Genomic DNA, 15199 nt, shown 5'->3' with positions numbered 1-15199 from the left:
TCATTCTCTCGCTGAAAGTGGCTCCTGATAATAGCTACCCTTGTTCAGAGCTATTTCACACAAACAGTGTAAAATGAAAATATGATATGTGCAATATTGATGTGCCTACTAACTTTTGTATAGTAGTAACTACTGTGTGTGTGTTCCATGCAGGGGGCTTAAGATATAATTATTTGATCAAAGAGGCTTTATGATTTGCTTCAGGAATTGGTTTCACAAATATTTGAACCTATGGACTGAGCGTATGTCCTACTTTGACAGAATGAATGGTGCGCGTTGAAATGAAATTCTGAGAGTATACATTGACTACATTTTGCTGCACTGGCAAACCAAATGCATGTGCTACATAGAAACACGTACAGTAAAATGAATATATGTGGCACATTTAACAAAATCACGAGTTTTCGCTTTATATCGTTAACTAGCAAAAAGATAGCTTCCACCCCAAGTGTCAGTAGGACTTTACTTTGTATTTTCTTTCTTCTGAGATTGGCACTAACCTCAGACTGGTGCCTGCAGCCAGACCCTCGCAAATGTTGGCTCGCCTTTTAGTCCAGAAACGAGATAACTGTGATTTTGCCAGTCCGTCTATTTCCTTGAAACGTATCTGTTTTCTCTGGATTTTTGTTCATCATAACCCTGAATTGTATTTCCTAAAAGTTTATTCAAAAGACTATTTGTACCATTGGTTTCCTGTCTCATATACGTCCCCCAAACCCCTGCTCTGTGTTGGAGCAGTTTTTATTATAACAAAGGATGAATGGTGTAAGCAGTAGGCGCACAATGGATGCATGGTCGCAGCACTTTTCCATTTTCATCTTGTTGCACAGTTGAAGAAGTCACCGCAGCTCTCAGTGGTCCAGTTAATTGGACAAGATCCAGCCCTGATTCACCTCTGACATCCTCTTATTGAAGCCATTTCCACTTGTGAACCGAAATGCCACTGTGAAATAAGAGGTCTCACCCTTTTCTCCCACTCACAGTCGTTGTTGCCGAAATATATATATTTTCTTTACTTTCAAAGAATGCTCTTTGTCTTAGAGCACCAGAATGGGGAGAATACAGATATAAAAATCTATTTTATCAAACAACTACCTCAGAGTCCTGCTCTGCTGCCTTTAGGAGTGCGTCTTGTCACTTTGCGATATGTGTTGATAGTTGACAAGTGCTGGCTGTTTTAGTGTGAAGTGTTACTTTCCATCGGGGCTGACAGATGGAGCTCGTCCCTTTCAGCCTTGCAGCAAGGAAAAAACTAAAAATATCACAAATATTATCAGTGTTGGGGTGGAAGAAAAATATTAGTCCAGGCGTTTCACCTATTGTCAAAACGTGAATATAAAAGGAGATACAGGTTAAATTGATTCCTTTCCAATTCAAAATAAATAGGCTCTAAAAAATAGCAATTTTCTTTACAGGAAAATGCAAACAAATTAATAAGATTTATTTTTTTAAAGATAAGCTCAAGTTCCCCGCTTTAGCGTCTGCTAGGGTCCTTTTAGGTCTGAGATTCCATTTCTGAGAAGCTTTTAACATTTAATACGGGAACACACTGCTTGGCATAGTTTTTAAGTTAGAAGTGTGTGTGTGTGTGTGTGTGTGTGTGTGTGTGTGTGTGTGTGTGTGTGTGTGTGTGTGTGTTTGTGTACTGCAATCAGTAAAATGCAGGGTTGGAGATGGAACACAGCGGGCTGTACTGCCAAGAACAGAAATAGTGCTTTTACTCCTGCTGTTGCTCGTGCGTGTGTGCTTTTCAAAAGCCCCCGTATACATGTGTGTCTGGCACATACACTCGCCGGCACGTAACTGAGTTTTCAGATGACTTACAAGGCCGTCTGTGAATTCTATCACTTGCAGAACTGTGTGCGGGTCAACCTTTAAAAAGAAAACTGAATTTCAAACCATCTCATTTACTTGCCTGTTCACTTTTCTTGCCTTACGGCATATACAATGACAGAAAAGTAAAGAGTCATTATGCAAATCCTTCAATTTAATTGTCTTTGTTTTGGGGAAGAGGGAGATAATATATTCTTTTGAAGAGATGAAAAGCAGGATGCTAATTCTTCAAAGTTCTCCCCAGACAAATGAGAGGCAGACAATGATGGGGACTTTTTGTTTTGGCATTTTTTTTTTTTTACCTTCTTTGTGTTTGCTGGGCGTTCTCTGAGGGTTTTTCAAAAATCTGTTTATATGCAATTTGTGTGCATGCCGCTGTGGCTGAGAATATGTTATCTCGTTCATGACGCCTGAAATAGAGGCGTTGCGGGCATGTGTGTGATAGTGTGGCCATCATTTGCTTGTGTGTGTGTGTCCACCCCCCCTCCCCCCTTCGGTCATACTTACATCCAATTATAATTGGAGTGGGAAATGGACCTCATGCAGGTGTCTGAGTTGTTGACCACAGCCCGTGTAGAGCCTTGATGGTGATGATTGGGGGTAATCTGCCTACGTGGAGCAACATGGGGCCAAAATTTAAAGTGTAATTATGAGAGAGAGAGAGAGAGAGAGAGAGAGGGGAAAGAGAAGGAAAGAGAAGTAGAGAGAGAGAGAGAGAGCCTTTTGAAAGTGACTGATGGGACTATTTATAGCCGATTGCAAACTGTCTCTAGATGAGTGGCTGGTACTCAAGTAGAGAGAGGCTGTGATTGGGCCCTCAGGAAGAGAGTCAGTGGTGGATTTGTTGACTTGTCTTCGTCACTAATGATCTCTTCCATACATTTTTCAGATTATTGTCTAACTGCAAACAATGGATGTTGGATGTTGTTAGTTATGGCCTTTGGTCATGTTTTTTTTGTTATGTGTTATTTATCAGTTGTGATGACATTACTACTTCCTGTGGAAGGAAGACTTTTTATTGTTCCCTTCGTTTAAAATTGCATTTCTCATTGCTCTTTCTTTTTATTATTCTAGATCATAAAAAGTATGTGGTTTGCATGCAGTAGGCAATAGGCATACAATTGGGACATACTTTTACTTATTTATTTCATCATAACATCGCGCCTAGAACTTCCCTCTTGCTGATAAATTGCTGGTGGTTTTCTCTCAGAGGCTCTGTCAATTTGGCGTAACTTCCACTAAGACTGGACACATTTTTTGAACTGCACAATGTGACACTTATTCATTTCCCTCTATCTTGATGTCCCGCAGGTATTACAGCGCCACCATCCTGCAGATGTCAGGAGTGCGTGACGACAGGCTGGCCATCTGGTTGGCTGGACTGGCCACCCTCACCAACTTCCTGTTCACCTTGCTGGGAGTGTGGCTAGTGGAGAGAGTGGGGCGTAGGAAGCTAACCCTGGGCAGTATCATAGGTGAGTGACTCACAATGTCCCAACAACATCATGCAGTTGTGTCTACAGATCCAAATGGTCATGCTTACATTTTATTGGTATCATTTTTTTGGACAGGTACGTGTCTGAGTTTGAGTCTGTTGGCCATCGGCTTTCTGATGTCCGCCCAGCACAGTCCTCCTGTCACATTCCACCCGTTAGACCCATCTATGGCCAACTCCACTTGCCCTAAGTACCAGTAAGTATGTGCTTCTAGAGTTAAGTGTTGGTTTCAAGTAGAATTCATTAAGCAACAGTGGACCCATTGCTTATGCAAAAGTGTCTCCACTGCCACAAGGCACTCACCATTTTATCATCTCCATGATTAAAAAATACAGCACAATTATCCTGCTAAAACTGCCTAGGACTTAAAATTGTTTGGATTGAGGCCTAACATGATTACCATCCCAAATATATAATGTAAAACTTGCCTGACAGTGTAGATGAATGGAACTATTCAACATTCAGGTGTTTTCTACTTTTTAAGCATTGAATAGGTGGGAGCAGGAGGGGCCAAGGCTTTTAGTTCCCTCTTGTTCTTCACTGGTGTTGATGTTAAGTGACATTATACCTTCTGTTACATTATGCACTGCAGTAAAACAGAGAGAGCCAGAGCGAGACCACTAATCATCTCTGAGCACTTCTGCTCTTATGCAAATGCACTTAATATTTTTGCGATGTCCGATGATCAATTCAGAGTGCATGAAAAATCTTCTGGGGATAAAACCCTTCGAAAAGTACATTTGTTTTAAAGTTATTGCACATTTTCACACACAGGCTACATTAACACAGATCTCTTTATTTTGCAGTCGAGGACTCATGGTCAAAACTAGTGTGTATATACCTGTGCAGAAACTGGCTCAAGGTCAGATAGCATCAGTTTATAAGAAAGAGTCTGTGTATTCAATACATGTCAGGATATTAGAGAAGGCCTGAGTCATTTTAATAATTCATTTTAACTGGACAACACAGTGGGTTGTCATGGGAACAATACAGTAAAACTACTGGGTAAATATTGTTCTATATGACTTTAATCATCACCCAAACCGTGGGACTAATTTAGCTTCAATGTACTGCATTGTGTCCATCTGAAATAAATGGGCAATCACACACACACACAAACACACAGTGTGCCTGAGTGTGTTTTCATCTAAGTCAGAGATCAGATACCTCTATGTCCCATTTTACTCTCACTTACACAGACACAAGATGAAATTGGTGTGTAACTACGGCCTTTCATCATAACAACAAGCAGCGTCTAATGGACTCTCTGTCCAGCACCACACACACACACACACACACACACACACACACACACACACACACACACACACACACACACACACACACACACACACACACACACACACACACACACACACACACACACACACACACACACACACACACACACACACACACACACACACACACACACACACAGGAACCAGGAACAAACCCAAACACAATCACAGAGGTAATTTGTCGAGATGAGTGCTTTCACCACACTGTAGTGGCTTCATTGAGTTCACTTTACTCCATGTGAGCCCACACATCCCCTGCCTGACCACGGCTGCGAAGGGGCACCAGAGCAATTCATGCCTCTCTCACTCATTGTGGATGACACGTCCCTTTTAAGGATGTGTTCTTAAGGTGTCTCCAGTAGGGGTTTGACTTTAGGCTACTTACATGGAGAATTATGCAAGCTCTTGGGTGCGAGCAGGGTGCATGCGTTTCCTTTTGAATAAACAATCTCCCATTCCCTAAGGCCTAAGCCCTACCACCCCTTAGTAACTGTTGCTATGCGAGGTTTGACCACTGAGTAGTATTAGAAATTGTTTAAACAATGTGTCCTTGATTTCAAACAGAGGAAGACTTAATCAATGTGCTGATTTCTGGCTGGCAACCATCGATTTTGCTTATCAAAATATCAACTGCTACAATCAGATTGTATTAGTAGTAGATAACAAGCTAGCTATACGTTAGCTTCACGATGTGGTTGAAAACGTAGAATACATGAAAGTGAAGGAGCAGCAGTATTCTTGTATTGCTAGTCATAGTGTTAGTTAGTAAAGTAGCCTATGATGAGGTGTTAACTATACCAAATTTAAAGCTACTGGATACTATATTTTACACACTGTTCAATGCCTTCCTTTCGGTTTTACTCCCCTGATTTGGGGTTAAGTAGTGAAAAGTGCAATTCATCAGATGTCTACAGAGTAGATTTGATCAAAGGTGTTGCACACCAATGCAGTCACGAAAAAACTCTATAGCTTTGGTTACGCATAATGATATCTATTTGAAGACCAATATTATACATATGTTCAAAGGCATCAATTGAATTTTATCTCCAGCTAAGCTGTTGCACGTCCCTCCGCACCTTCCCAAAATATTTATTTCTGCTCTGGCAGGCTACTAAAACAGGTTTTATTTCAGTCTAGCTGCCTTCATTGTGTAATTAGAGTGAGGTGCCCAGAACAAATGGAGTCTGCAGGCTGCAGAAATAGACCCCTGAAACAAAACACTTTCAGATTCCATGCTCTTCCATCAGGCACTACGGCCACAAACCAGGTGACACTGCATGAAAACATGTACAAATTGAATTTGTCCGTAAGTCAGCATTTAAACCCTCTTGAATGACTGCTAATCACATATCTAGCAACAGTGCACTTGGCAACATGTATAATTAGCAAACAAAGACATAACAAAAGAAGACGATAAGACACAACAGAGACGTTATGGTGATGAATCCCACACATTTGTTCTTTGCTCCTAATCTTGACGTATCGCTTCCTGTATGAGGGGAACAATCTGTCCATTCATTTCATTTGGGTAATGAGGCCAGTCTCAATTAGAGGGGGCTGAATGCTTCCTTTCTACAGTCACATTGTGTGAAGCTTTATAGGAAGATGAGTGTATTTTCAGAGAGAGTGCAGCACCAACTAAACTATTCAAAAATGATTTATATTATTTTAGGTGTTATAAAAATGATAGCTTATGTTTGTTTGTCTCTTAGGCTGTGTGAGCCGTGCATGCTGGACCCAGGATGTGGCTTCTGCTACCGTGAAAACGGCTCGGCGCTCCTCACCTCCTCCTGCGTCCCAGTCAATAAGGTGTCCACCGAGCACGCAGCGTGGGGCAGGTGAGTCACAGGATGCTGCTGCCTGAGTATGTGTGTGTGTATGTGTTGAGGAAGGCTATATGCTGTTGTACAGGATGTTTTTCATAACGTAGGATTCGAAAATATTTGTTCAGAGCTTTGGTTAAACCCAGTGACATATTGCTTGAATTGAGAGCTAATGTCAAGAGCGATTAACTAAAACCCCGCGAGTGTGCCTCCCTTTTGTTTGTAGTTGCTCTAACTCAAGCCTGATGAGAGACCACACCTACTGGGCCTACAACTACTGTCCCACGTCCTACTCCTGGCTGGTGTTACTGGGTCTGATTCTCTACCTGGCTGCCTTCGCTCCAGGTAAGAACCGGAACCGTCGCATTTTAAAACACGGGGCAAACTTCCATCTGCTGAGAAAGATTGTGATATGATTGGAAGGTCCAAAATATCTACAAAACTGAACTCATCAACTACTGTATTAAATATTCAACTCTTCATATGGTTGTTGAAAATGCAGACGGGAACTGCAACCAATCAGCTCCTTTTTGTTTTACTGCTTTACACCACTATTGTTTTATGCTGTGACTGCCTGAAACACAATGACATTTTGTACAGACTCACAGTGCCCATGGCATGGTTGTCGACTCTTTAGTCTTCTTTAAATGTTGCAATGGTGCATGTTAAAGTCAACTGTGGACAAACAGGAATGTGATCTCAATGCATAAGAGTAACCCAATATGTGCTATTACTCTCCATTGAGCCCCCTGTCTCCATCTTCTCGTGTAATCTCTCATCTCTCTCAGGAATGGGTCCAATGCCGTGGACCATCAACTCAGAGATCTACCCTCTGTGGGCAAGGAGCACGGGGAACGCTTGTGCCGCAGGAGTCAACTGGACCTTCAACATCCTGGTGTCCGTCACGTTCCTACACTTGGCTCAGTACTTAACCTACTACGGTTAGTTTCTGGACTGCAGAATTACACAATGAGCCTACCTTCACCTTTTTTTTTTGCGGTAGGTTAAGATAAAAAAAACTCTATCCAGGTTTTTATTCCGTCGTCTTGGTCAGGTGCATTTACTAGCAGACATCCATGCTGTCAGTCCTCATCCATTTCTGTCAATACTTTCGCAACCCCCTCAGCAGATGTTGTAGACCAGCAAGGAGGAAAACAGTTGACTGATCCCCCGAGGTGTTGTCAACCATTTTTTCCACCGTCACACCTCTTCAGTTAAGTGTCTCAACAGTAGATTTCTCCTCTGACAGGGAGGAAGTGACCTTTGGAAGGAGTTGACGATCGATATATCAGTGGTAAATGTGGAGGCATCCTGAGATGTGGTTGGTTAATGATCGATCAGAGTTGGTCAGGCGTTCATCCGGTTAATAAGAATCGTTCCCAAGAACAAAGGAACATAATGATGTTGTAATAGGAATGGCAATGATGTTTAGCATAACGCAAACTTGGCTGTAGCTTACAAATGACATTTTGCTTTGACAAGGAGAAAATAGAAATCACAGTGTCGAGGAATTCTCATTAAACCCGTCGCTTTGTTTCTGTATGAATGCTTATTTATAGGCGTGTTTGTTTCTCTATGTAGTAGTTCATTAACCTCTTCTGTTAACCTAGCTGTAATTCACTTTTGACAGAAGCATGGTACTTCTACTTTCAAAGCTATTGTGCGTAACGTTTTCATATAAATGAAATATGTTACATTCAAGTCATCGCCAAATGAGTTGACACAAATTTGATTTTAACTCTCTCAGTATTGCAACGTTTACAAACTGATGTCGCGGCTCTCTACAGTGCGTTTCTTGCGTTTGTGGGTGTCCTTAGTGACTGGGTGGTCTTTTGTTTTGTGTTCCCAGGAGCTTTCTTCCTCTACTCCAGCCTGGCTTTGCTGGGCTTCTTCTTCATCTTGGGCTGCCTGCCGGAGACCAAGGGCCGGCGTCTGGAGGAGATCGAGGCGCTGTTTGATAACCAGCTTTGTTCCTGCGGCGCCACCGATTCGGACGAGGGACGGCAGGTAGAATACATCCGAGTCAAAGGTTCAAACTACCATCTATCGGACAACGACGCATCCGACGTGGACTAGGGAGAGCGTTGGTAACACCTCCCTCTGGGTGTGATTACTGAAACATGCAAAGTGTTTGGGTCTGTAATAGTATTCTTTTTTTCTGTGTGTGTTTGAGCTGAGGAGCCAATGGTTACCCTGGCTATGAGGTTAAGAATCACATTTTAAAAGGCCTATTTTGCTTGCGTCAGTCATGTGAGTGAGTTCACTTTCAATTGAGGAATCTAAAATCAGTGATAATGCTGAAGCAGTTTGCAGAAGGAGTATGAATGTTTTGTTCTCAGCCGGTTCTCTCAATTGAAAGGGAGCTGACTCCAGATTCGGCGTCTGTGGTCAACCATGCACCCCAAATATCCAAATAACATAAGGCTATAACATTGCCTTTTCCACACATCACGGACAGAGTTTTGGTGTCTTCTTGCTTGGACAGGAAACAATAATATTTAAGACACACTCTATACACAAAATATAGGGGACACTTCCTCTATTACGAGGTCCACTGATCATGATCAAAAGCAGCTCGGTTTCAGTAAGTTGTCCCTATTATTTTGTAAATTTTCTGAGTACATATCATTCATCATTCATATATGATGTTGTGTTGTACATACAGTATACAAAGTCAAACACGACTACAGTGTTATATTTCCATTAAGGAAAGCTACAGTAAATGTGGTCTTGAGAACCAGGTTTGTGCGTCCACAAAACGTCTGTTAAAACGAAAGCAGTTGTGACTTATCGTTGAGCTCTAGTACCATTCTGCCTTTCTATATGAAACCCTTCTCGATTCTATGTTGTTTACGCTTGTAGCATAGCACACTAATGTCAGTTCCTCATCTGACGACCGTCTTAGTTTGTGGTCCTTCTGATATTTTTTATGAAAAAGCAAACACCAGAGATGTACAGTATATTGTTCCAGTTTAGAAAACTATGTATTGTCAGTTGGTGCCTAAACAAAACCACATGCTAACCTAGTAGCACTGAAAGGAATATCAGCTCTGTTGCTATGGTTTATTTTTTATCTATCTATCTATTTATTTAATTTATATTTTATTTATATATCACCTTAGCTACTTATTTCTTTATAATAGTCTGTGCTAGTGTTTTAATTTTATTTGAGGTTCAGGCGTTCAACTATGTTGCTTCCCTGTCTCTAATAATTGCAGTTTTTAACGTTATATGGAGAGTACAGCCACGTGTCACTCTGTCGCTAGGTTACCAAGACCTACACTTGTATAAACACCTAGCTGAGTGCTAATTCATGTTGCTGGGTACTAAATGTGTTATGCCTATCAAAGAAAGTGGTACATTAATACAATTTTTATTTATAATTGAGACTTAAGTATTTCGTTCTATCTTTGACATGATGATAATAGTGCCTGTGTATTGTGAAGGTGCCTAATGGCCGTTTTACTCCATATCCCTCAAGTGGATGTATTATGTCATGTTATGATAGGTCTACGTAGCTTTTTTTTTAATTTGACATGTACATATTTGTATTTCCCCTGTGATGGAATATTATTTTTTTACTCATGGTTTCATACGTTGATTTCTGTCTTCCTCCATAGCCTTATGTACAAATAGCGAAGCATATCGTTTCTGTGGTTCTTCTGTCGAAACGTCAAGGAGTAGGCTTTAGCGTAATATGCCAATGTTGCTTAGTAAAATTGTGTGAAGTTACACCTTGTTAGTCAAATACACTAATAAGGTTTCTGTGCAGCAAAAACTAGACCACCACCGAGTAACTTTGTGTGACACAACAGGAAGAAGTTTTATGAGGCTTTAACAAGCTGTGCTGTAGCTGTGTTTAATGAACAGGGGCCGTATTCACAAAACATTTTAAGGCTAAGAGTAGGTCCTAACGTGCTGATTTAGGAGTAACTCTCAAAAATAAGGGGCGTTTCACTCCTAATTTTAGGACTCCTAACTTTTTAAGATAAGTGTAATTCACAAAGCATTTTAGCGCTAAAACTAGCTCCTAAATCTATAAAAAGCTAAGAGTCCTCGAGAGGACTCCTAAGTCACTAAGAGTAAATCACAGACAACCATTTGATGGTGTTTTGGAGAGATTTAATGCTAGTGAGCTTTATAAAAGGTACCTTTAATAGCTGTAAGGGTTTAATGATCTTAGTAAAGCTATATTTAGAAAGTATAGACACATTTATATTTATTATATTGTTATAAAAAAATATTTATTAAGTTCATTTTCCTCCAGTTGCTTTGGGTTTATGATGCACTGAAAGTTACTGTTGGTGTCACATTTGGGTTTAATTTCCTACTAGAGTAGGCCTATATGTGGCGCTTCGCAGCATCTCCTCCGTTCCACAGATCCGCTACTGTATAGTTGCGCGTCTCGCCTTTTTCCTTCCGCATGTACTTTACGATTTCGCCGGCTGTTGTTTCTAAATTGTGAATTTCCTGGTTTGTCGCTGTCTGACTATTGCTGCATAGTCCGCCATTGAGAGAAATACAGTGAGAGTGCATGGCGTGCAGCTGTTCAATGAGGATATTTTTCCGATTCAAATCATTGTAAAATTTAAAATGAATAGACCTATGTGGCGCTATTGTAGGTTAATTGTGAACAAATGTGTGGGAAACCCTGCAGTATCTTGGTTTCATGTTAAATCAGTGTCACTTGTCATTAATTGTATATGAAAACTCTTTACTTTAATACAGCGACACGATATGGATATCTCCCACAGTGTTTCCATCATAAATTCACTCTTAGCTCTCATTCCCTCTCAGCCAATCACTGTGGGCATAGAAGGTATGAACATGACATCATCCATAGCAACAGGGTCAACACCGCCCTCTAGTCTTAGCTAAGGAGTCCCTCCCATTCCTTAGTAAAAGTTGGTCTTATCAGCTTTGTGAATAGGTTTTAAGAAATTACTCCTTACTAAGAACTTTTAGTGCTCCTTAGGAGTACTCTTAGCGCTAAGATAAAATGTTTTGTGAATACGGCCCCAGGTTTGTAATGGCAGACCATATCAAGTGAAGGACAGCTCATAATGTTTGGCACGTGGGTCCCCACCCTTTATGAATTATTGAGATATAAAACCTGTTTTCTTAATCAACTTTTTCTATAATAAAATGACCCCTGACCCCTGTCAAAGTTAGGTCATTCTATTTTACAACTGCTGATCATTTTCCAAGGCATGCAGTAGTTTTTTCATTGGTTTCCATTCATATCAATAAGCAATGAATTATCACCTCGCACAAACTCTACATTTGCTTGAAACAGGTAGAAAATGATGGTGAAAACTTAAAATAATGCAGCACAACAATAAGAAATCTCATGCTGTGCTTTTGAAAATGGTCAGCATCAAGGAAAGCATGTACAATTTAAAAATCTACAAAACCTCTGGTGCGTGGTCCTTAAAGCCAGTATAAAAGAAACATCAGAGAAATCTGATTAACTTAGTCCTTCACTTTTCCTAAAATGGGCTCATTCAAAATGTGAGGATATGGTTGTATGTTAAGACTCCATTTGGTCTAGAATGAGTTGTCTTAAAACCCACAGACTAGTTTTGTAATAAGAGTATTGTTGCGGGTGAGCGCGCATACACAGATTGTCTAATGTAACTTGTGTCGACCAAATATATAATGTACCGTGATAGCTTCAGGCAGCACCTTGTCAAGGATCCTGCGGTGTTCAACCGTTGACATCCAGGAGTGTGAACAACATCCTCTGCCAAAGTGGGGACATTTTAGTGTGTACTTATGGTAAAATGGTTGCAATTTTCTTTTTTTTTTATGTGAACCAAACTTTGTGTGTTTCTACAGTTTAAGAGGAATTACAAAAATACTAACAAAAAAAAGAGTGTTGTATAGTATATTTCATTAATGTTGGAGCTGTAAATGTTTTGCTAGAGTTTATATTCTATAAAAAAATGAATATCTTCATGAAATCTTCATGAAACACTTGAATATGTATACGGGGAAAGAAATAAACTGATGAATCAGAGTTACGCTTTTTGGACTTTATTTTTTTACGACGCTAGATATTGAATATGGTTTATATGCTTGGAAAAAAACTATTAAATATTAAATAATGTTTCAGATTGTAAGAAACATGCACAGAACGGACACATTCTATTCATTTCCTGCTCCCTCCATCTGTCTACCTTGCTTCCTTCCTCACCGTGCCTCCTTCCTCTGCTTGAGCAGCAGTAAAATGTCGGCAATTTCCTGAAGTGTTTCGCTCTCTTCTGAGAGTCTGTTAACCCCGGCGGCAGATGTAACCTCCTCCCTCACTTGGTTGGAGAGATCTTTTGTCAGACAGCCATTTTCCTGTTGCCCTCTGTCATCTCCATCCTCTCTGATCGCATTACCTTAAGCAGGAACAAAAACAGAGGAATTCAGCAAAATACCATTTTTTGTCAAATATAAAAATGTTAACATACATTTTTAAGTTTCTCAATTTTAAAAACAAGAATTGATTCATGTAGTCCTTGATTATACCTTTGCCATCAGTCATGGCCAGAACATCCAGAAAGGGGTTTATGGGTCTCGGTAGAATCACTTTGCCATCGCTGTATTTGGCAGTGAATGTCTTTATAATGCTGCTGCCTGAGAGGGAACCAGCCATGGATTTCTTCTCACTCCAGGGCGTGTGCTTCACCCCATTCCTCACCATGCCTGTTATTGGCGAGTGTGTTTTTGCCTCTGTAGCGGTATCGGGCTGCCTCCCTGTGGCCGGATGCAGCACTGACACAACAACAGGTGGCAGGCTCAGGCTGAAAGCAGTGGCTTTGGACGAGCCGTCTACAATTAAGCTGCACTGAGTTGAGGCATCACGTGTTTTGGGTTTTTCAACAGTTTGAGTCCCTGAATCTTGAGTTTGTCTGGATATTTTCTGAGCTGTGTTGCTTCCCATCTGATGGCTGTTACTTCCCAAGGCTTGATCTAAGCAAGAAACATTCTCGTTGACTTTCTGATCATCTCTGAAGTTCATTTCAGGTTTTAGGAGCAAGTTGACAGGCCTGGGCTGTGCGTAACTATGTATTGGATTCTCCTGTGAGCCAATGTTTTGGTTTAGGCTGTTGACAGAACAGGCTTGGCTATTCACACAACAGGCCTGGTCAATGCATGAAGAGGCAGCCTGGGGACATGGCTCACAGCATTCTTCGTTCTAAAATAAAGTTAGAAAAGAGAAACAGAACAGTGTGTATTCCATGAAGTGCTATTGAATTCTTGAACATATTTTTTGTAAAGTTATCTCCTTAACAAAGTCTATTTTTTATTCTGTGATCAAGATGACCAAACTTCTGCATGTACATCCACTTACATCATCTGAGTCTGAACTGAGGTAACCTCCTCTAGGAGAGTAACTTGGTGAATAGTCACAGCCATTCAAGGGGCCGACGCATTGTTCATGACACGCTGTGGGAGAAGGGGAAAAAACATCTATTCAATGTATTGTCTCTTCTCCAGTCTGCACACAATAAATGGGTAGCCTAATTACAGATGCTGGAGAAACTTACAAAAGTCCATGTCAGTGCAGTTGGAGAGCTGTGGATAGAACCAAATGAATATGTAAATACATCTTTTCACGTCAAAAATGCACCATAACCTCATAAAAATCTATATCTGTGAATGGAAAACCACGTTACATGTTCTCCCCAGCATAGATTTTTATTGTTTCTTTTATTTCAATTCAATGTATGCTTTATGGCTGTTGCAAACTCTCACCACTTGGTGGCAATCTAAGGCTAACTTCAAACACTCACACCTGCGTACTGTATCTGGTATCTTACCTCAAATCCCATACACTCAGAGTCAGGGACAGTTCTGACAGTAGAAAAAAGTATTAAAATCATATTACATATCAGTTATAAGAAAGATGATCGTGATTATATTTTATGTATGAACACCTACTGTGGTGTTGAACATTTGCCCGGTGTTTCATCTTTGAGATATATCTTTGATTTCCCTCTCCCAAATCCAGAAGCTGAAATCAAAACGAATGTTAAAGGTGGAGTCAGCCATTTTAGAGAGCGCTTGTTGAGAGTATCACTTTTTGTCAAAATGAGTGAATATATCTGCTCACGGCCCGCTACCTGTCTGCATTGAGTGTGTGCGCCGAAGGAAATATGGTGTTAATACACAGCCTAGGCTCTGTAAACAGGCATGTTGCGAGCTACGGTGGGCCCACTGTTTGCATACCGTTTGTTTACATAGCTATTTACAGGGCCTACGCTGTGTTTTAACACACAATGTACGTACAGGTAGCGGATCGTGAGGAGATATTAAATGATTTTGACCCCCCAAAAAATTGGCAACAATAATTCTCCAGAATCAGCCATCTTTAAACCAACAGAAAAAAGGTCAACCGTGGGTTGTTCAAAAGTTTGAAGCCGTACTCACCTCCTTCTTCACATTCATCAGTACTGAAACCCCTGAAGACATTTCCTTGAAAGGGATGCTCTGTTTCTGAATGGTTGAGAGTGAAGTCCAGCATGGGCTCCTTGCTCTCTGATTGGCTAAGAGAGAAGGTGACATCATGTCTTGCCCGGTCCCTCGCCTCGGTGTGACTGCCATTACATACATCGGGTGGTTAGGAAACGACCAGCTGATTCAAATGATTGAAAAATAATCACATTTTAGTACTGTTCTCACTCTGCCTCTGGACTAAACAGGACTTGGGCTGCTGTGGGAGTCTTCAGCTGGTAGAGGGGCGGTGGCACTGAAG

At 40.8% G+C, this 15199-nt stretch overlaps 1 protein-coding gene across 1 annotated transcript in view; it reads left to right on the top strand.

The window, feature by feature from the left end:
* The window catches only part of LOC307268246 (proton myo-inositol cotransporter-like), a gene marked incomplete at both ends in the record, with an annotated part of 61916 nt that extends 53387 nt beyond the window's left edge, over positions 1-8529 (top strand). Inside the window, 6 exons of the mRNA XM_080050801.1 lie at positions 3145-3308; positions 3405-3525; positions 6343-6468; positions 6680-6798; positions 7242-7394; positions 8303-8529. Of these exons, the coding sequence (XP_079906927.1) occupies positions 3145-3308; positions 3405-3525; positions 6343-6468; positions 6680-6798; positions 7242-7394; positions 8303-8529 (910 nt within the window). The remainder of the gene's footprint in view (positions 1-3144; positions 3309-3404; positions 3526-6342; positions 6469-6679; positions 6799-7241; positions 7395-8302) is intronic.
* Positions 8530-15199: the final 6670 nt, after the last annotated feature.

This window comes from Ammodytes marinus, assembly GCF_949987685.1.
Source record: "Ammodytes marinus genome assembly, chromosome: 22".
Lineage (NCBI taxonomy): Eukaryota > Metazoa > Chordata > Actinopteri > Uranoscopiformes > Ammodytidae > Ammodytes > Ammodytes marinus.
This window is presented reverse-complemented; position numbering and strand designations above follow the sequence as displayed.